Below are 23,663 nucleotides of genomic sequence, written 5' to 3' on the forward strand. Positions count from 1 at the left end.
ACTACTTTAAGACATATAGGGAATACATTCCTACTTTCTCCCAAATAGAAATATTCTTTGTTTCCCCCACATACTTGCCTTAGGATAAATTTTGCGAAGTGGAATTGCTAGACTATGGATATATGCTTTTTTTTTTCTAAGAGATAAGGACATTTTATTTTTGACTTGTAAGAGATTGACAAGCTGTTTTCCACAGCCGCTGAACTATTCACATTCCTTCCTGTAGTGTATGAGAAGTCCAATTACTCTACATCTTTGCCCATAGTTGGTATGACTGGTCTTTTTAATTTTAGCTGTTCTAATAGGGGTGCAGGGGTATTTCATTGTGGTCTTATTCTGCATTTAAGCATCTTTCTGTGTGCTTATTTGCCGTCTATATTACTTCTTTGGTGAAGAGTCTGTTCAAATAGTTCCTCCAATTTTTACTGGGTTATTTGGTTTTTTAAAAAATTACTGTATTGAGATGTCCTTATATATTCTGGATAAAAGTCCTTTAACAGATTTATGCTTTGCAAATCCTTTCTCCCAGGCTATGGCTTGTCTTTTATTCTCTTAGTGTCTTTTGAAGTGGAGAAGCTTTTAATTTTGATGAAATCTAATTTGTCTTTTTTTTTTTTTTCCTATTTTGGATCACGCTTTTGGTAGTGTCTTATCTAAGAAATCTTTAACCTAAGGTCACAAAGATTTTCTCCTGTTTTCTTCTAGAAATTTCATAGTTTTATGCTTTACATTAAAGTTTATGATCTATTTTGAGTTAGTTTTTGTATATGGTGCAAGCTTTGGGTTGAATGTTATTTTTGGGGGTGGGTAGGGGGGAACATATGGATATTCAATTGTTCCATACCATTTTTTGAAAAGAGTAGCCTTTCCCTTCTGAATTGCCCTTTGCAACTTTGTCAAAACTCAGTTATTTATGTAAGGGGGGGGGGTCAAATTTCGTGCTCACTATTCTGTTCCATTGATCTATTTAACTATTTTCACACCAATACCACACTGTAACGAGTACTGTAACTCTATAATTAGTCTTGAAATCAGATAGTGTCAATCTTCCAACTTTGTTCCATTTTTTTCAAAATTACTTTGGCCATCCTGGGTCATTTGCATTTCCATATGAATTTTAGAATTAGCTTATCAATTTTTACCAAAAAGCTTATTGGGATTGAATTGAACCTATAAGTAAATTTGGAGAGAACTGAAATCTTAACACTGTTGAGTCTTCCAACCCACAAAACAAGGCATATCTCTCCATTTTAACTAGGTTGTATTAAATCTATCGCAACAATATGTTGTAGTTTTTAGCATATGGATCTTTGCACACTTTTGCCAGATTTATCCTTATTTCTTTTTTTATGCTATTGTAAATGGTATTATTTTAAAATTTTAATTTATGATTCTTTGCTGCTTGTATATAGAAATGCAATGATTTTTATGTATTTGTCTCATATCTAGCAACATTACTAAACTCACCTATGAGTTCTAGGAGCTTTTTTGTAGATTTCTAATGTATTTTCTCCATAGATGATTATGTCATCAACATTTTTTTTCCTATTCCAGTCTAGATGACTTTTTCTTGCCTATTGTTTTGGCTAGAACCTCCAGTACAATGTTGAACAGAAGTGATAAGAATGGACATCCTTATTTTGTTCCTCATCTTCTGATTGGAGAGTTTAATACATTTACAGTTAGGGTAATTACTGATAAGGAGGGACTTACTTCTGTCATAGTGCTATTTGTTTTCTATATGCCTTATATATTTTTGTCCCTCATTTTCTGCATTACTGTCTTTTAGTTGATTTTTTAGTAGTGAAACGTTTAAATTCCTTTCTCATTTTCTCTTGTGTATTCTATAGCTATTTTATTTCTGGTTACCATGGATTACATTTAACATCTAAAAGTTATAACACTCTAATTTGATTTGCCTCTCTTGCTGTTTTCAAGAATTATCTTTGTCTTTGGTTTTTTTTTTTTTTTTTTTTTATGCGTTACGCGGGCCTCTCACTGTTGTGGCCTCTCCCGTTGCGGAGGACAGGCTCCGGACGCGCAGGCTCAGCGGCCATGGCTCACGGGCCCAGCCGCTCCGCGGCATGTGGGATCTTCCCAGACCGGGGCACGAACCCGTGTCCCCTGCATCGGCAGGCGGACTCCCAACCACTGCGCCACCAGGGAAGCCCTGTCTTTGGTTTTTGAAAGTTTGATTATAATGTGTCTTAGTGTGGATCTCTTTGAGTTCATCTTACTTGAAGTTGGTTGGGCTTCTTGGATGTTTGTATTTATATCTTTCATCAAATTTGGGAAGTTTCAGCCATTATTTCTTCAAATATTCTCTCTGCCCCTTTTTTTTCTCTTTTCCTTCTTGGATTCTCACAACGTCCACCTTATGGTGTCCCATAGGTCACTTAGGCTCTGTTCACTTTTCTTTAATCTTTTTTCTTTCTGTTCCTCAGACTTGATAATTTCCATTGTCCTATCTTCACGTTTGCTAATTCTTTTTTTCTGCCTGCTCAAATATGCCTTTGAATCTCTCTAGTGAACTTTCCATTTCCATTCTTATATCTTTCATCTCCAGAATTCCTTTTTGGTTTCTTTTTAGGTTTTCTATCCCTTTATTGATATTTCCATTTCATTCACAGATGGTTTCTTGACTTTCTCCACATCTTCCTTTAGTTATCTGAGTATCTTTAAGACAGCTGTTTTAAAGTCTTTGTCTAGTAGATCTGCCATCAGGTCTTTTTCAAGGGTGATTTTTGTTTATTTTTCCTTTGAATGGGCCATACATTCCTGTTTCTTTATATGCCTTCTGATTTTTTTGGTTGAAAACAACGTTTGACTCTAATGACATGGTAACTCTGGAAATCAGATGATTCTCCTTCCCCAGGGTTTGATATTTTTGGTTGTTGTTATTACTTATTGTTTTTTGACGGTTGTAGGCTGTCTTTGTGCTGAGGATCAGCCCAAAGTATAAAGTTAAAGTCTTCTCAGTCTTTTTTCAGACTTTCCCTAGGCATGTGTGGTCACTTTTTAATTTTTCCCATATATGCAGTTAATTTTGAATGTCCTAGTCTTTAATGTCTGGCTCCCAAAAGGGGAAAAAGAGAAAAAGGAGGGGAGGGGAAAGCATGCTGATTGTTTAAATCCCCTGGAAGTTACTTCAGCCAGAGAGGGAGGGGCTTGCAACAATGAGAGGAGATGCAACAATGGCTGGCCACCTTCGTCTGCACATCAGTGATCAGAGGCAGTAACCAGAGATCAGAGCACAGATCCCCAATATTCGGAAGACAGAGGCCCTTTTCCCCACACTGGCTCCCACAAGCTGTGTGCAGGCTGTTCCAGGAACATGGGCACAGCTGCCTGCCATGTGGCTGGGGGTGGGGGAGGGGTAGCTATTACTGGGCTAAGAGCTGAAGTTGACTAAACTTAACTGCACTTTATCTGTCCATGTCTTCCCCTGGACGTAGTCCGTCTTCAACAGACTTCAGTATTCCAAAATGGTTACATCAAACAGATTCTGTTGGTGCAATTATTGTTTAGGTGGGGAGACAGATTCCTGTGGCTTCCTACTCTGCCATCTTCCCAGGAACCTTTGTGGGATGTTTTTTAAATCACAAATTAAACCTCTTTTGTTGGTATAAAGCTATTTAGGTTACTTGTTTCTTCTCATTTAAAAAAAATCTATTTTTGAATGAGCTTTGGTAGCGTGTCTTTTGAGGGATTTGTCTCTTCCAATTTTTAAAATGATCAAATTTGTAGGCATAAAGTTGTTTATAATATTCCCTTATATTTTCTATATAAGTTTTCAAAATCTATAGTTATGTCACCTCTCTCATTCCTGATAATAGTAATTTATGTCTTTCCTCTTTATTTTACTGTTAGTATGGCTAGAGGTTTATAACTTTTATTGATTTTCTCAAAGAAACAACTATTGGTTCAACTGATTTTCTGTAAAGTGTTTCTGTTTTCTCTTTAATTGATGTCTTCTCTGTTCTTCATTATTTCCTTTCTTATGCTTGTTTTTCATTTGTTCCTCTATTCCTAATTTCTTAATATAGCTGAAGTCGTTGATTTAAAACCTTTCTTTTTTTTCTAATATAGTGTTTAGTTAGTGCTACAATTCCCCCTAAGTATTGCTTTAGTGACATACCCAAATTTTTGAATATATTCGACTTTAATTTTCATTCAGTTCAAAATATTTTCTCATTTCCATCTTGATTTCCTTTGTGGCACATGGGTTTTTTAGAAGTGTGTTATTCCATTTTGATATTTGGGGAATCTTCCAGAAATCTTTCTATTATTGATTTCTCATGTAATTCCATTGTGGTCAGAGAACACATTTTGTAGGATTTCAAGCCTTATACATTTATTGAAGCTTCTTTTATGGCCCAGAATATAGTCTATCTTGGTAAATGTTCTCTGTGCCCTTGAAAGGAAAATGTATTCTGTTGATGTTTGGTTAGTGTTCTATGAAAGTCAACTAAGTTGAATTGGTTGATAGTCTTGTTCAAATCTTCTATATCCTTAATACTTTTCTGCATATTTATTCTATCAATTAGTGAGAAGAGACTTAAAATATCAGACTGTAATTGTGGATTTATCTACTTCTCCTTGCTGTTCTATGTTTTTATTCTTATGTATTTTGATATTCTATTATTACATTTTAAAAAGGTTTAGGATTATTATTTCCTCTCAAAGAATTGACCTCTTTATAATTATGAAATGACTTCCTTTATTCCTGTTAATATTCTTACTTTGAACCTAATTGTGTCTTTATATTTGGTATGTTTCTTGTAGGCATCAAATAATTGTAGTTGGGTCCTGCTTATTTTATCCAATCTGACAATGCCTGCCTTTTAGCAGAAGTTGTTAGACTATTTATATTTAAAGTGATTATTGATATGATTAGGTTTAAGTCTATCATTTTGTTATTTGCTTTCTATTTGTCCCATTTATTCTTTGGCCCCTCATTCCCCTTCTTCTTCCTTCTTAGATTAACTGAGTATATTCTCATGCTATTTTATCTCCATTGAAAGCTTATGAGTTATAACTGCTTGCTTTTTTATTTTAGTGGTTGCATTAGGGTTTATAATATATATCTTTAACTTATCACAGTCTACCTTTAAGTGATATTATAAAACTTCATGTATAGCATAAAAACCTTACAATAGTATTCTTCTATTTTTCCCCTCCCAGTCTTTTTGATACTGCTGTCATATATTTTACTTCCACATATGTTATAAACCCCACAATATATTGTTATTTTTGTTTAAATGGTCAATTATCTTTTAAAGAAATTTAAATAATAAAAAACGTATATAATTGCCCATGTGGTTATCAATGCTCTGTATTCCTTTGTGTAGATACATTTTTCCATTTGGTATCATCTACCTTCTGCCTAGAGGACTTTGGTATTTCTTGTGGTGCAGGTTTGCTGGTGGTGAAATCATTCAGCTTTTGTAGATCTGCCAATGTCTTTACTTTGCCTTTGTTTTTGAAAGATATTTTTGCCAGATATAGAATCCTAGATTGACACGTTTTTTTCTTTCAGTACTTTAAAGATCTGTACCACTGAATTCCCTTTTGCTGAATTAAGAAACAAGAAATCTGCTATCTTCTTTATTTGTTCTTCTGTAGCTGCCTTTAAGATTTTCTCTTTATTATTGGTTTTGAGAAAACTTATTATCATATACCTTGGCGTTGTTTTCTTCCTGTTTCTTGTGCGTGGGGTTTGTTGAGCTACTTGATTAGATCAAATTTTCACCAAATTTGAAAACATTTCAGTGATTACTTCTTCAAATATTTTTTCTGTTCTTTGTTTCTTTTCCTTCCAGGAGTTCAGTTACAAGTATATTAAGATGATTTAAATTATCTCATATCTCACCAATATTCTTTTCTTTATTTTTAAAAATTCTTTTTTCTCTTTATGTTTCATTTTGGATTGTTTCAGTTTGGATAGACTGTTATAGCTTCAAGTTCACTAACCTTTTCTTCTGCAGTGTCTAATCTGTTGTTAATCCTATCCAGTTTATTTTTCATCTCACCTACTGTAGTTTTCATGTCTAGATATTTGAGTCCTTTTAATATGTTCCATGTCTCTACTTAATTTTTGAACATATGTCACATAACTATTGTAATCTTTAATGTACTAGTCTGCTAATTCTAACATCTGCATCAGTTCCGGTTCGACTTCCATTGATTGATTTTTCTCCCCATTATGGATGCGTATATAGACTTCAATTCTTTTTTTCTATGGAAAACCAAGTTGCCCTCCAAAAATGTTTTATCATTTCTCATCACTACCAATACATGAGTGTTTGTTTCCCTCCCTATCCTGCCAGCACTGAATTTTGACAATCTTTAATCTTTGCCTATCTCATTGGCTAGAACTATTTACTACCACAACGGATATTTATTGAGCACCAGCTATAAGCCTAGTGACAGACGGTGGCAATTCTGTGGTGTTCAAGCAGTCACAGTAGATGCCCTCATGGTGCTAATTATTACCTTGTGGTGTTTATGTTTTTATTTGCATTTTCATTGATTATTAGTGACGTTGAGCAGCTTTTCTCAAGTTTACTGTCCATTTATATTTCTTCTTTGGTATATGGCTTACTAATGCTCACTGACCAGTTTTAAGTTAACTGTTTGGATTTTTTATTCCTATGTCAGAGCTATTTATTTACTAAAAATAAATACTTAACTTTTTGAGAAATTAAAAAATGTTTTGTAAACAAAGACATTTCTTTAAAATAAATTAATATTTGTAAGTAATTTCTTTGAAGAAATGATTTACATGTTACTCAAATATTTTTTTCTATGTTAAAAGTAAATAGAAATTGATTTTGGTTTAAAAACAGTAAACATTTTTGAGCAATGCAAAAATACAAAATACATATATGGATACATAAGATATACATAAATACGTAATGAATAAAACTTTCATATGTATCTGACATCAACAAATAAATGACTTATATTCTTTAGAAATAATCATGCAGATTACAAATGCCACTTTACTCTCTTAATAATGAAATGGAAAGTCAAGGAGATGGAACATTTCCAGATTAAATATTTCCAGCTGATTAAATATTTCTGGCAAAGCCATGCCATCTGTATTAGAAATGCCCTATATACAAGTCTGTTAATTTGTAATTGTCTAAGATCTATTCTTTCAAAGGAGAACGTGTCAGAATCCCCATTACAGAACGTCTGTTTACCCACTGAAGAGTAGCAGGAGTTCTCAAAGGTACATGCTACCTATTCATCTGGCTGTGTGGGTAATGTTTCCTGGAGCCCCAGGAAGGACGCCCTGATTGAGACACAGGTTCTATAACGTGCCCAGTTGTCTTTTTAGCATTAACGGTCAATGTGAAGTGGACAGAGAGGTAGTGGATCCTGAGAAGCATTTCAACTCTATGGCCAGGGATACGACTTGCACACATGTCACACGGCTAAGGGGTGTTTGCCCTCTGAATATGACGGAGGAAATGTATGTCACCAGTTAAGCTGTGAATGAATGAATTGAACAGTTTTAATAATGGGGATGGTGACAGCAGCCAGCAAAGCCCCAAGAGGCCCAACCCACCAGTTCTTCCATTGGACCTGGGCCCCGGGACTGACCTGTTTGGTGAAGGTGGTCTCTGGCCACCTCAAACAAGCGCAGGTGCATGTTGGTGATGGGGTTGAAGGAGCCACAGGCCAGGAGCACCACGGGGATTCGGCTCTTCATCTTGTCAGCCACATTCACGCTCGCTGCAGCAGCCACCCTGCCTTCATTGGGACAAAAACTCACGTCAGGGAGTTGGCACCAAGACAAGTGTCAAGATCAGCGTCTCTAAGCCACACACAGGCCACTTCTCACTTGTAAGATGACTGAGGAGGCAAGAATAACAATAACAACATTTACAGGAGGTTCATGGGCCAGGATCTGTGCCATGCACCCCACCAAGGTACAGCTCTTATCCTTACCAAATGCTTTCAACTCAACCCTGAGTAGTTACTTATACAGCTCAGGGACCTTAGAAGCTGCAAGGCCAGGACTGGAACCCAGGCAGCCTGACCCAAAGACTATGTTTTTCCCATAACCTCTACATCCTCCCTGTGCTCTGATGGATCACCTTGGTCAAAAGGCATATGTAAGATGCCCAAAATGTCATCTCTGATAGTCCAGATAAAGTCACAGGCCTCAGAGCAGAGCGGAGCTTTTTAAAAACTTATTTAAAGATAATTTCAGACTTACAAAAAAAGTTGCAAAATTTGTACAAAGAATTCCTATATACCCTCTACACAGAGTCCCCAAATGTTAACATTTTACCACACTTGCTACATTCATTCTCCCTCTCCATATACACACACATATCTGTAAATACCTATAATTTTTTTTCTGAAATGTTTGAGAATAAGTTGTAGACATAATACCTCTTTAAATACTTCAGTATGTGTTTTCTAAGAGCAAAGACATTTTCTTATATAACTGCAGAACAACGATTAAAATCAGAAAATTAACATTGCTACAGGACTATAATCTAATCTACAGGTCTTTTCTGATGTCACTCACTGTCTTTATCTGGGGCCCAAGCATTTTTTGAGAGGGTCAGGCCCAGACACTCTCCATACATAGTTCATTTATCCTCACAACAACCCTATAGGTGTAAGTAATATTATCCTTACCTTGCATATGAGGAAACTGAGGCTCAGAGAGGGACTATCATTTGCCCTAGGTCACACAGCCAGTAAGAGGTAGAACTAGGAGTCAAACCAAGGCCTAACTCCAGTGAAACTCTTCATGAACGTTCCAGGAGGCAGTGCCTCAGTGGCAGGAGAGCCCCTATCAGCCAACCTGCCCTGGAGCCCAGGCTGTTTTCTGCTTTACTCTAACCTCACCCAGGTGCTGAAAGCTACAGGGTAAGGAGACAAGAGGGTGGGCCCAGAGGAGGGCTGGGTGGAGACTGAAAGGGCAGCGGCCAGCTGGGAGTGGACCTGCCTCCTGGTACTGGGAAGGCTTAAGCACCTCCTTGGGTACATAGAGAAGTTGTTCTGGCAGTGTTCTGAGCTATGGTGGTGTGAGGATAAAAAACTCTCAACATAGGTGGGCCGTGGTTTCTTCCCACTTCCTTTGAGGCAGCAGGGACACCCACTGCTGCGTGAGAAGAAAGCAGCCTGCATGACCGCTGCTGGCCCTGGAGGGCAGACCTTTAATGAGATAGTGTTTGCAGAGTGTGCTGAGCTAGTCAAAAGAGCAGCCTTGAAATGAGTGTATCCGAAGAGGCTGGCCGTTTTCTACAACTGTTAGGAAGCCTTTCAAAGTTCTACTTCGTTCTGACAAAATAGTATTTTTTTTCTAAGGCCTTAAAACATGTAACTGCAGCATCTCAGGTAACCTGGGGTCTTGATCCATTTTCTCCAAAGTTCCCCAAAACTGTAAATTAGAACATTAGTTTGAATGGTGGCATCAATGCGATGCAGTGCGACGATGGGAAGGAGAACAAATGATATATAGGAAATGTGTGTCTGTCTTTTCTTTCCTTGCGTGGTCATACTGAGCCACGCCGCTCTGACAGCGACTGACTCTGTCTGAGCCGCACCTCAGGCTGGAGGTCGCAGTGGGTCCACATTCCCAGGCTCAGGAACGAGGTCAGTGCACCTGCAGTCGTCTGTTTACGCCAACGTGCTTCAACTAAACACCCTCCCAAGCCCAACCCAGAGAAATACAATGATAGGGCTGAAATGGACTCCCTCCCGGGATTCAGGAGAGAATACACCAGGCTCCAATTTGAGTGCGTCTCGAAGGTCGGATGCATGCCATAAAAGTGACTCATCGGCCCTATCATGTCATAGTATCTGGCGAGATGAAGCAAGTGTGGGGGACTTTTGCTACTGGGAAAGGCTTCTCACCAATAAGCATTTAACAGAGGTCCACCGAGTGAACAGCAATTGCAGCTGAGGGATTTAATGAGTTGAGAAGGTGGCATACGGTCTTCTTGGAATTTATCATTAAACTGGAGGCAAGGCAAACAAATTCCACCTCCGGATCCCGCCCCCTCTCCAGTTTACCGCCTCCCACTTCACAGTCATCCCGACAGCATTTCATCCAGCTCCTCAAATACAACACACAGCTCCTTTCTGCTGGTGCAAATGCTCTTCCGACCACCTGAAACGAACGCCCTCCTCGCTCCTGCCTTCAAGCTGCTCTCCTTGGAGGCCAGTGCCTCCTCACACCCCCACCATGCTAACTGTACCTGTCACTTTATCACTTTCTTCTTTCACGGACCACAGACCTGTCACTGCCTTGTTTCCGCATCTCTCCTCCCCAAGTAGAAGGTGAACTCCTCCAGGGAGGTTTCTTGTTCATCTAGGCCCCTCAACTCCTGCAGGGGGCCTGGCACACAGGTACTCAGGAATGTGGCACAAACGAGAGAATGAGGGACTCTCCCTGACCAAGCATCCTCTTTTTCAGATGGCGACCTCCTCTCTTTGTTTCTGTCACAAGCAGTCAATGGATTGGGCCTTCCAGGGATATAAGCTGACCTTTCCAGCTTCCCAGGGGCACCTAAGGCCCCTCCCCAAGACCCCACTCTACCCAACTCAGACTGAAAGCAAGCAACATATTCCTGCCTTGTTGTGTCATCTTCGATGCCAGGAGCCCATCAATAGGGATATACGAGCCTCCTGCACACTGACACCAAGGTCATTCCTCCACCCTGGAGGTCATCAGCTGTGGCTTTGCCAGGTGAAGGGACTTTGAAGGCACGATTAAATTAAGGATCAGAAATGCAGAGGTTATCCTGGATTATCCGGGTGGGCCAATTTTAACATGATTAGGGTACTAATAAAAGGGAGCAGGAGGGTCACACAAAGGAAGACATAAGGGCCAAAGCAGCGGTCAGAAGGCAGGAAGATGCTCTGCAGCTGGCTTTGAAGATGGAGGGAGGGCCAGGACCCAGCAGGGTGAGAGGAATCAGCAAGGAAACAGATTCTCCCCTAGAGCCTCCAGAAGGAGGGCAGCCCTGTTGACACCTTGATTTCAGACTCCTGACCTCCAGAATCATAAGAAAATAAAATTGTGTTGTTTTAAGCCAATACTTTGTAGCGATTCGTCACAGCAGCCATAAGGAACTCATACACTCACCTATTTGGGGCAGGCGCTCTGAAGTGACCTTCAGCCTGGGGCAGGAAGGGCACAGGGATTGAGCCGATAAGGAGGATATGGAAAGGTGTGTCGGGCACAGGGACCAGCATTGCAAAGGTTCAGAAACCACCACTTAAGGTGGGCGATGGACTAACAGCACATAGATGCGGCTGTGTGTGGTGTACGCTGATGAGTGGGTGGCCCAAGACGGGGGGTGCAGAGGGTGCAAGGATCACGCAGTCCCCCAAGGGGGAGTCTAGATTTCATCCTATAGGCAATGAGGAACCTCTGAAGGATTTTAAGAGCTCTCAAGTGCTCCCAGGATGGTGTGTCAGGAAGCAAGGCCCAGGATGGCTACTACCCCTGGGACCCCTCTGCCTGGCAAAGGTCAGGCAGTCCCCAGCTTCCCAGAGGATGGCCTTTCCTGCTGCCCACATTTCTCCTCAGTCAGCGGGTAATGTGATGCTGGCCAGTGCCCCACGCGTACTAAATTCTAACTAAATGTGTGCCCCTTGGCCCACTTGTCACAGGCCGTTGCAGAGACACAGAAAGGAAAGGCGAGCCGGGAAGGTTAAGTGCCACCACTGCGGACGTAACGCGCTAATCCTCATCAACTGGGAGGCGGTTTACCTTTCCCTGTGGTGAGTGCCTCTGACGGGACCTGGCCCGGGAAAGTGGCCGAAAACATCCGTTTATTATAGATGTAAAGCAGATGGACTTGGGCAGAATGGAAATGGATTCTAACAAACATCTTTCATTACACAGACCTCTTGACCGGACTCCTTGCCTTAAAGAAAACAAGAGGCACAGTTTGGATTCGTGGGGTTGACGAGAGCATTTTTCAGGACCCGGGGAGATCATTTCCATCTGCACAAGAGTATCAACTTTTCCAGGGCAATCAACCTTCAAGTAAACTCCGGGCACGTTTTCTTTTCAACTTTGCCGGATTCACTCGCTGCTGCTATGGGCACATAGCGCTGCTAAGAACAAAAGCAGAGCCAGCCTCCTCCGTCGTGTGAGGATCCTCTGGCAGCCACCCCTTGGAGGAAACAAACATGCCAATGAAGCGCTCGTCCTAATTATGAGAGTCGCAGGAAAGCAGGCAGCCTGGATCTTCAGTTTTGAGAACTTTCAAAAGATCTGGAGGAGCCCAAGGAATGGAACGAGCTCTCTTGCAATCCCACACTCAGGAGTCGGGACTGATTTCGACTGTCATAGGAGGGAGGAACTGAGTAACAGCTACTGGGTTTATTGAATGACAGGCTAGGCACTGGGCAGAAAACCTTATACACATTGGCGCTCATTCTTTCAACATGCCTGGAAGGGAAGGGTTGGTGCTTGCGTTCTGGTAAAGAGTCTAATCAACTTCTCTGAGCCTCAGTCACATGGAAAATGGAGATAATTACACATACCTTCTAGAGCCGTCTTGAGGGTTATCGGAGTTGACCCACTTAGCACAGTACCTGGCCCATAGGGGGTTCTCCAGAAATACTAGCTCCTTCCTCTTTCATTATACTGAAAACGGAATTCATTATCCCCACATCTGCTTCCATATACCTATTCACCTTGTTTGAAAAAGAGCCTACCACTTTGTAGTCACCCACTGATCAAAACCTGGCGGGCTTTAGGAACACGTCAGCATCCCCCGACTGGCAGGCGGCTCAGTCAGGCCAGCTTGAGTTGTCACCAGAGAAGAATGCTCCCAAAAAAGGCCACTCCCACATGCCACTGCTGTGGTTTCTGTCTAGCTCCAACCATAACAATCAACGCAAAGCATCACTTATCCCTGGAATCGAGTTAAGAGTTGATACTGAGAAACAGAGGAATGAATAGCTGAACGTCATTCAGGTAGGAAAAACAGCTGAAAATGAAGAAGAAACATGCCCCAAATCGCAACCAACTTGCCAGCTTTAAACAAAGAAGGTATAAGAGGAGGCAGAAGGTGAGAAGAGGTGCCTGGGGTCTGCGATGAGGAGTGCAAAGTAGCACATTAACATGCCAGCTATTGTGTTAGTGCCTTGGAGGTACAGGGGTAAATGAAGTCCGGCCTCTTCCTCCCAATCTTTCAGGAAGAACAGATATTGAGGACACCAGCTAGGGTAGAGTCTGCTGGTGAGCTCCTAGCATCCACTCTCCTGGCTGGGCATGCTGCTACATTCCCAGTGAGGTCATGTGACTAAGGCCTGGCCAGTGATCTATATGAATAGAAGCGTTGGGTGGGACTTCCAGGAACTCTTTTTAAAAGGGAAAGGCATGCCTTTCTCCTCTTCTCCCCTCCTCCTGTCTAGAATGTGATGGCTGGGGTATGGCAGCTAGATTGGACCCTGAGGATCAACTCTAGGTCTGGCAGAGAATAAGCCAAGAGAAAGTCAGGACCCTGAGGACCTGGACTGCTGACCTCCAGGTATTTTTTTTACTGGGGAGAGAAATAACCTCCTAAGCCACTATTATTTTCTATTTTCTGTTACATGCAGCTAAACCTAATTCAAACTGATATACTGATACCTAATGAATGTTTATTGAATTTGGATATAAAGGAATGAAAAGTGTATAAACTTTTAGAAGTTCCTATTGCCCCAGTTAAACCTATTTTATATCCAGAAACTCAAATAGATATTGTTTGAAAGGGAAAATACATCTAAGAAAAAAAAAATTCTACCATCACTTAATTTTTTTTTTTTTTTTTTTTTTTTTTGCGGTATGCGGGCCTCTCACTGTTGTGGCCTCTCCCGTTGCGAAGCACAGGCTCCGGACACACAGGCTCAGTGGCCACGGCTCACGGGCCCAGCCGCTCCGCGGCATGCGGGATCTTCCTGGACCGGGGCACGAACCTGCGTCCCCTGCATCGGCAGGGGGACTCTCAACCACTGCGCCACCAGGGAAGCCCCATCACTTAATTTTTTTCTATGAATTTTTCATGGGAGGAAAAATCCTTACTCAGGACTCCAGAAGGCTGAAATGTGCAGCAATGAATCTGCTTTTCTGTAGATCACAAAAGCCAGACTCTGTCCTATCGCCTTACCCCCAAGACAGGTTCATTATGGCGTGCTGTCACACTCTGCTTCGAGTGGGCATTCGCCGTATGGCTTGGCAGTTTAATGGTTTTCCGATACTTGACAAAAAGGAAGCACAATCACTTTGCAAGGAGTTTGCATTCCTAGATGGGTCTTTTCCAAGTAACAGTTGTGCCTCAAAATTGAGTTACTCAATTTGCAATTTGTGGACACAATACTCAAACGTGTACGAGTGAGCAAAACCTCAGACCACTTGGGCTATTTCCAGGCTCCAGAGTCTGTGAAGTTTTTAGCCATGTTATGAGTGTGCAGCTGTTGACAGACTCAAGCCAACGTCTCTGAACCACCAGACCCGGCAGGCAGCAGTGATGTCCTACTTAGCAGGCATGTGGAGCCGACCACAAAGCCCGGCGGTAGAAAGAACATGAGGGAGAGAGAGAAGCCTCATGCCAAAGTCCACAGACTAACACCCTATCTCTTCCTCTCCACGCCCTAACCCGTGTGTAGAGATGACACCCAATCTATTGTTCTAGTCCTGATCTTGCTTATGGGCCCCTACAGGTCCATGGGTGGCCATGCACTGGCTTGATAACAAGCCAGACAGACGTGGATTCAAAACCAACAAGCACTTCCTAACGGCATGACCTTGAGTGTATCAGTCAGCAGAGGCCAGGTGAGGCTCATTAACAAACAACCCCCCCCCCCACCAAATCTCAGTAGCTTAAAACAATGAAGGTTTATTTCATGTTCCTATACATGCCCAGTCCATGCCTACTGGGGGCTCTGCTCTGCCTCATCTTTGTCCCTCAATCCAGGACTCAAGTCAATGGAGGAGTCACTACCTGGAATATAGTCAATCACTGTAGCAGAGAAAAAGAAGGCTCTGGAAGGTCACTTGGCCTCAGATGGGCACATGTCACTTCCAACAACAGCACCCAAGTTCAACAAGTTAGAAAATGCAATCTGACTCTGTGTCCCAAAGTTAGAGAGCCAGAAATATTTGGTGAATAGCCCTGCAGTTACCAGCTAATTAACCACTCTGAGCCTCAGTGACCCATAGGGAAAATGGAGATAATTACACCTACCTCCTCAGATTGTCATGAAGATAATTGCTGTTGACCATGTAGGGTACTCAGAATAGTGCCTGGCCCATAAGAGGCTCTCCAGAACCTCTAACTTTTCCGTGTGTCCAAAACAGAATTCATCACCTCCCATACCTGCTTCTGGCTGCCCGTACCCCTTGTCTGTGTTTCCAGTCACCCACGATCAAAACCTGCCAGTTAGCTATGACACCTCCCCATCCTTCCTCATGTCCCCTCAATACAACTAGCCTCCGAGTGTGTCCAATGTTCTCTGCATAAGGTCACCTTCCATCACGACCGAGACCTGCCGTACTATAGGATGTCATTACTTTCTTGTATCAATTAGGGAAAATGCAAACAAGAGAAGGAAGCTCTGGTTATCTTGGTTCCCCTCCCCACCAAAGGCAAAGCAGTGAAGGAGCATGGAACGATCAGAAGGCCACCGGGCCATCACACAGAATAAAGGAAGAGCTGAACATGAGATCTCAGGGTGGACAGGGGCCAGGGCAGTGTCATGGTCCCAGCCTGGATGGGATCCTCTGGTACAGACATGGTCACTGGGGCTCACACCAGTGTACAATGCTGTTCCCAGAGAGGGGCAGTTGATGTGGACTGGACAGTCTCACCCCTGCCCCCAGTGTGGGCGTCCACACCTGGTAAGGTAAGAGACACTCTGGAATCACTTCCCCACCACCAATTTGGCCTCAATCCAATCTCTTCTCAATATGCTGAGCAGGTTAACTAGTTCTAAAGTTTGGGTTCAATCACTCAGATGAATGTGACAAACTATTGAGCGTCTACTGTGCACCAAGCACTGTATAAAACCTGGGTCTTTATGCCAAGCCCGTGATAAAGTCTGGTAATGTGTTCTCCATTGGCATTTATGTGCTAGGTCATGTCCTTCATCTGGCGTTGGAACTTTGGAGATTCTGGCCTCATTCTACCTATCCTAATTGTCCCCTGACTGCCCTCTCGGTTCCCTACATGTTCTCCATCTCCTCACCAAGCTGGGACCACCTGCCATGCTCTGATGTGTCTTCTGAGTCTTTCTGCTTCTGCGATCTCTGTTTATTGCCACTTCCTAGAGCTAGAATCTCTTCTGGACCAACCCTCCCACAGAGCTCCTCCTGGTAGCCCACCTGGAAGTCAGTGATCTGTCCTCTGAGCTCTTCAAGGTGACACTCTGTCTATATGGTTGAGTCCCCATACTTTTCTAGCCTAGCAGGCTGCAAATCCCTAAGGGCAGGGATCCCAGGGGTTCTAATGCAGAGTGGAAGGCAAATAAGGAATATTCACCTCATTCATTGGGGGACAAGGTACAAGTGAAAAGTAGATCGAAATGAGAGCCAGGGAGCACCGGACACTTCAGGGCATGGTCTAGGCTGAAGCAGGAAGAAGCAGCTGAGGAGGAAACATCCCTCAAACCAGAATAGCAGAGCCCCAGCTTTGTCCACCCTCCCCCGTGCTTCCAACAACCAATTCTTCCTAGTCTCCAGTTTGCTTTATTTTACCCCAGGCAGACTTCTGTCCCTCCATCTGGGGTGTCAGCTCCCTTCCAGACTCGAATATTGTTCTCACCCCATGAATCGTGTCTGCTGCCTTGGCTGGGCCCCATCCAGGATCCTGATTCCTGATTGCCCCTCAAAGGCGTCATTTGACTCCTCTGTCCTCTCTGTGTCTCTGTCCATGCCTTGTCCAGGGTGCATGCCCAGGGTCCCGCTCCAGTCCAGCAGGGGGCGATGAGCCACAGTTAGCGTTGGGAAAGCAGTCCCACACCCTCTACAGCCCAGGGGCTTCCCTATTTGTCAGCAAAACGCAGAACTGTTCATAATGATGGCAGGGATGGCACCAGGGCCCTTCTAGTGCCCAAACCACAGAACCGGCAGCAATGTGGGCTCTTCCCCCTCCCTGGCCTTGACAGCCTGTCAGTTCTACCTCTGTAACATCTTTATGATCCAGCCCTCTCTCAAATTCCACAGTCGCTGCCTTGGATTGGGGCTCATTATTTCTCAGTTGGCCCTGAGTGCACTCTTAACCTGGTCTCCTGTCTCCAGTCTCACCTCTGATCCATCTTCGGCTCAGTTGCCCAAGGGATCTTGTAACAAGCTTAATCCCCTGCCGACCACCCACATTCTGAATAATGTTGAAACTCCTTAGCGTGGCATGCACAGGCCCTTATAACCTGGTCATGACATGTTTCACCAGCCTCATCACTTACCTTCCAACCCCTCCCTGTGTCTGCTCCATCAAACTGCTTTCTATTCTATCCCAAGTCCCCTCGCCTTGAACTTTAGGACCAGCCTTAAAATCAAATGGAAAAATTCTAACAAAGAAGGCAACTTTGTTTACCTTGCTTGTTCATTAATTCACTAAAAAAGAAAACAAGTTGCCACGGCTGTCAAGTTCCCCCAGGCATCAGGATGATGAGAGGGAGCTCCTGAAGTACCTATAAAGATGATGAGCCGGCTGGGCCCTCCATGAAGGCAGGCCAGGCCAGTGGACGCCCAGTGAACCACAGCAGGGGAGATGCGGGCAAGCCTTACTGCTATAAGATAGGTGTTCACTTGAGAATTTCACGGGGCACAACATAACCAGGTCCAGAGCAATCCTTTCCCATCTCACGTAATATAATTTCCTCCAGAAATTATAAGCCAAGCAGCCCATCTTCCCTTCTTTATTGAGTTATAAGCAGAATGAGATGGTCATGAGCAGAAAACTGCAAATCTGTGCAGTGATCTATGAAGTCAGATCAAACCTGAGCCAGGTCTGGGGCGGTAATTAATTAAAATTTTTAACCAAGTTCATCCAACGTATATTTAATGTTATGCGTAATCACTTTTGTGTTGGCCAGAGATGAGGCCTAAATGGTGGGCAGTTCACAGGAACGACTGCAGTCTCCATGAGTCTTTAACAGACAAAGCTTATCTTGTTTCTTCCCTCAGTTACTGCTTCAGAAGCCATTAGCAGGACAGGCAGCTCAGGCCCTGCCCACGTCCCCACCGAAGCTCATGCACAGGCCAACATCTCTCATGCGTACAAGGACACTCAAACAGTGAAGCCCACGGGGCACTTCTTCTGGCCTTGAACTGAGGCTGCCTGTGCTTGCACCTGGAATGGAAAATGCTTGGCTTTTTGTTCCAAGCTTTATGACTTTGAACAAGCCCTCCAATTCTCTTTAAAATGAGGATATCCCAACATCCATCCACGGGGGTGCCATGAACATGAACAAAAGAGACACATAAGGACTACATCTCCTACATGGCTTTGAGAAGAGGAGGAAGCCTTCCATTACAAAGTTAGGAAGCAGGATTCATGTGTGCCAACCCTGTGTAAAGACAGCACTGTCCATGACAGATTCAGCCTGTTCCTGCTAGAGCAGGCCAAACGAGGCCACTGTTTATCTCAGGGCATGAGCTCCACAGGCACAAAATCAAGGATTTAATGAAGCCAGTGTTCCAGCCGATTTGGGTCTGGGCTGGGAGAATCAAAGAGGCCCAACATATCTACCAGTAGGTCATACACAACACTCCAGCTGACCTGCACCAGGTTCTCTCCCACGAAGTCAGGAATTGGTGACTTTCTTTACTATGCATGAATTAAAAAGCCGGCAAAGACGTTAATTTGCTCCCATGATTGCTGAAGAACCAAATGTATTTATCTGGTAGCCATTGGCTGCTGGCATTTCTTACAGGACATTGTGATACATGGTAATCCATGAGTGCGCACTCACGAGCACAGGGTTCCTGGGAGTTGGAGCAGAGAGGCTGCCCAGAGGCCCAGGCAAGGAGGATCCTGGCTCCAGGCGAACAGGCAGATCCCGGGGCCTCAAGGTCAATGGGTAGAGCTAGAATCCAGTCAGGCCATAAGAATTACAGAGCACCTTATGCCCAGAGACTGGGGTAAAGCCAGACGTAGACATCTGGAGGTATCAGCTCCAAAATTAAGACAGGGAAGCTTCATCCACCAGCCTCTGGCTCTTGTGAATTCTCCTGCATGTGCTGCCCTTGCTAGATCAACAAAATAATAACTTAAGTGTAAGAGACAAGGTAGCCAAAATGAAATGACTTAAGCTCACTGTCTTCCATAAGCAGATGTTCCAGAGGGAGTGTGATGTGGCAGAGGTTCTGCTGGTCCTCTTCTCCTTGTTATCAAGCGCAGTTTTGTTCAGGGACAAGGGGCACAGATCCAGACAGGAACCACGGCACCACGTCCGCCATGGCAGTCTGTCCCCTTTGCTGTGATTGGTCGGGTGTGGGCATGTGACTCAGTCCCAGCTAATGATATTTAACAGGAGGAGCCTGGAGGCCTCTGGGAAAGACGTTCCTACCCGCTGAAAGAGCAGCGACAGGGAGGCCCTTTCTTTGCCCCTGCCCGCCCTGGACACTGTGGTCTAAGATGTGCCACCGGGGTTGCCACGGTCCCCTGTCACCACAAAGGGAAGCCCTAGAGAGCTGCAGAGGTGAAGGACCACCCAGAGATGTGGTCTCATCAAGTCACTGATTTAACCTAGTATTGCCTCTCTCTAGATTTTATTACTGAGCTGCTAAAATACCTTTACTGCTACAGCTACTGCTGGTCAGGTATTCGGTTACTTGTGGCTCGAAGCATCCAAACAGATATACCTCGGGAGGCCTTGGTTCTGGCTATGCCTCACAGTGTGTGCAATTCTACAGGCCAAGTGCGACCCCAGCGTGAAAAGACAGGGACCTTCTGCATGACGTGGTCCCTAAAGTCAAAGCAGCCACTCCCTCTGGGTTGCAAGCTGGAGAGAGGCACTGCGCCTGTGCTTGAGGGCATCCTGCTGTGTGGGACCCAGGGAGGGGTGGTATGTCAGACCCCAATGTGGCCACTGTAGTGGGAATTTTCCAGGGACTATTTTGAACAAACATGATTTTTGGTTGACGCTGGGCCCTCAGAACCTAATCTCGGGGGAAACTGCCTCCTGAGCCTCTTAACAGACGCGTCTCAACTGCATTCACTGTCCCCATGTCCCCGCAGGGACCTCTCTGACGGCAACTCTGTATGGGGTGGGACCGTCTTCACATCTTCAATGGCTCGCCGGGAGGACATGAACCTCGCTCCCCCTCTCCACAGGCGGGGACAGCTGCGTCTTTCCTGCTTTGGTGCCAGCTGCCTGCCTGTCTGTGCCTTTGGTCCAACACAGCCTGGTGACTTGAGGAAGCCTCAACACATCCGCACCGTCATCTGTGCCTTTGCTCCTGCTGGCCCTTCTGCCTAGAATGTCCTTTCTACCCATTTGTACCTATTTAACTTTGCTCCCCTAGCACTCAGCATATATTAGGGCAACATAAAAGGTCTCCTTAACAAAAACAGAAACAAAGAACCCAATTAAAAAAGGACTTGAATATACATTTCTCCAAAGATATACAAATGGCCAACAAGCTCATGAAAAGATGCTCAACATCACTAATCATTAGGGAATGCAAATCGAAACCACAATAAGATTCTACCTCATACCCATCTGCGTGGCTACTATCAAAAATACAGAAAGCAACAAGTGTTGATTAGGATGTGGAGAAACTGGAACCCTTGTGCACTATTGGTAGGAATGTACAACGGTGCAGCTACTGTGGAAAACAGTATGGGGGTTCCTCAAAGAATTAAAAATATAATTTCTATATGATTCATCCATTCCACTTCTGGGTATATACCCAAAAGTATTGGAGGCAAAGTCTCACAGGGATATTTGTACACCGACGTTCAGAGCAGTAATATTCACAGTAGCTAAAATGTGGAAGCAAACCAAGGGTTCATTGATGGATAAAGAGATAAGCGATATGTGGTATTTACATATGCTGGACTATTATTTGGCCTTCAAAAAAGGAAATTCTAAAACATGCTTCAGCATGTGTGAAACTTGAGGACACTGCTAACTGAAACAAGCTTCACAAAAAGACAAATGCTGTATGTAGGATTCCATTTACATGAGGTACTTAGAGCAGTCAAACTTACAGCGGTGGGGGATAGAACGGTGTTTGCCAGGGGCTGGATGGAGGAGGGAACGGGGAGTTGTGTACTTTCAGTTTTGCAAGATGTTACAGTTTGGGATATGGTTGTACAACAGTGTGACTGTACTTAACACTATTGAACTATATACTTAGAAATGGTTAAGATGATAAATTTCATATTATGTGTATTTTGCCCCAATTAAAATCTAAAAATAAAAGGTCTCATTTGGTGAGCCTTCTCTGATGCCAGGGTCTGACTGCACTGGTTGCTCATTAACCTCTGCCTTGCTTCCTTGTTTTCTGTTCTATCAGGATTGTTGTGAGACCTACCCAGGTGCCTAAACCAAGAGCATCACAGAGAAATAGAGCCAGAGCCCGTAGCGAACTGCTCCTAAAGTCAATCCTAACTAGGCACCTCAATTATGTGAGCCAGTAAATTCTTTTTTAACATCTTTATTGGAGTATAATTGCTTTACAATGTTGTGTTAGTTTCTGCTGTATAACAAAGTGAATCAGCTATATGTATACATATATCTCCATATCCCCTCCCTCTTGCATCTCCCTCCCACTCTCCCTATTCCACCCCTCTAGGTGGTCACAAAGCACCGAGCTGATCTCCCTGTGCTATGCGGCTGCTTCCCACCAGCTATCTATTTTACATTTGGTAGTGTATATATGTCAGTGCTACTCTCTCACTTCGTCCCAACTTACCCTTCCCCCTCCCCGTGTCCTCAAGTCCTTCTCTACGTCTGTGCCTTTATTCCTGTCCTGCCCCTAGGTTCATCAGAACCATTTTCTTTCTTTTTTTTTTAGATTCCATACATATGTGTTAGCATACGGTATTTGTTTTTCTCCTTCTGACTTACTTCACTCTGTATGACAGACTCTAGGTCCATCCACCTCACTCCAAATAGCTCAATTTCGTTTCTTTTTATGGCTGAGTAATATTCCATTGTATATATGTGTCACATCTTCTTTATCCATTCATCTGTCGATGGACACTTAGGTTGCTTCCATGTCCTGGTTTTTGTAAACAGTGCTGCAATGAACATTGTGGTACATGACTCTTTTTTGAATTATGGTTTTCTCAGGGTATATGCCCAGTAGTGGGACTGCTGGGTCATATGGTAGTTCTATTTTTAGTTCTTTAAGGAACCTCCATACTGTTCTCCATAGTGGCTCTATGAATTTACATTCCCACCAACAGTGCAAGAGGGTACATGTTCTCCACACCCTCTCCAGCATCTATTGTTTGTAGATTTTTTGATGATGGCCATTCTGACCGGTGTGAGGTGATACCTCATTGTAATTTTGATTTGCATTTCTCTAATGATTAGTGATGTTGAGCATCCTTTCATGTGTTTGTGTGAGCCAGTAAATTTTTAACCATTAAGCAGCTTTGAGTTGGTGTCCTGGGACTTGCAACCAAAATCAACCTAATTGCTAATACACTTGATCTGAAATATTGCAGCACTAAGGATAAAGAAAAGATGCTAAGGATTTCTAGGGAATAAGAAAGTTCATAGACAAAGGAATGAAAATAAGACTGGCATCTGACCTCTCCTTTACAACATTAGATGCCAAAGATAATGAGCAATGGCTGCATACTTCTGAGAGAAGATGACTTTGAATCTGGAATTCTCTATCCGGCTAGACTCTCATTTCAGTATAAAGACAGAGTAAATACATTGTTAGACATGAATGGACTCAAAGTTTACCTCTGAGGCACTCTTTCTTAAGAAGTTCATTGAGAGTGTGTTCCAGCAAAACGAGGAAGAAAAGCTAATAAAGTAGAAAGAAAGGGATCCAACCTAGGAGGCTGGTGAAGCTAGATGAGAGCTGTGCAGGCTGTAGAGCACGGCCCAGGGCAGAAGAGGAAAAGATGGGCCTCTAAGTAAAAGGTACATGCTGAGAGGCCAGGTACACTGAGGTTACAGTGAAAGCTTTCTCTCTCAACTGTAACCAGAAAAAAAATCCGAATAAAACAGAAAGCTACCTAATAATATAACATAAATTACAGTGTGACGCAATTTTAAGCCCTGATGGAATATGATAAAAGAAAATTCATTTGACTGATATTTCCATTTGAGTGGTCCAGGGCTACTTGACCCTGGAGTGAACATTCATGTAGTCAAAATGACTTAAATGCTATTTAATGGTGTTCAACTTTTAGAGTCAATTTAATGAAAGGCACAGAAGGCTTAATTGTGAATACATTATAGAAAGATAATGTTAACACCCTTGGTAATGTAAGAATACAGCCACCAGAAGGGAAATGGTTAGGGAAAGAAAAATGGGACCAAGAAGAGAAGTTCCAGTATTTTCCTCTTACCTCGCAGAGAGTCTAGATACTGATTACAGTTTAGGAATAAGAAACAGAGATTTGATTGTGAATAATAGATAAGGGGAAAGTAGCGCTTTAAACAAGACAGGGCATAAACTTCTCTCCCATAAAGTGAAGCTGGAAGGTAGGTGGTTC

General features: G+C 43.3%; 1 protein-coding gene across 1 annotated transcript in view; it reads right to left on the minus strand.

Moving 5' to 3' along the window:
* Nucleotides 1-7,720, minus strand: part of NMNAT3 (nicotinamide nucleotide adenylyltransferase 3) — a 65,901-nt gene extending 58,181 nt beyond the window's left edge. The window contains exon 1 of the mRNA XM_065875794.1: nt 7,612-7,720. Coding sequence (XP_065731866.1) covers nt 7,612-7,720 — 109 coding nt within the window. The remainder of the gene's footprint in view (nt 1-7,611) is intronic.
* Nucleotides 7,721-23,663: the final 15,943 nt, after the last annotated feature.

Source organism: Phocoena phocoena, chromosome 4 (genome assembly GCF_963924675.1).
Source record: "Phocoena phocoena chromosome 4, mPhoPho1.1, whole genome shotgun sequence".
In the NCBI taxonomy this organism is placed as follows: domain Eukaryota; kingdom Metazoa; phylum Chordata; class Mammalia; order Artiodactyla; family Phocoenidae; genus Phocoena; species Phocoena phocoena.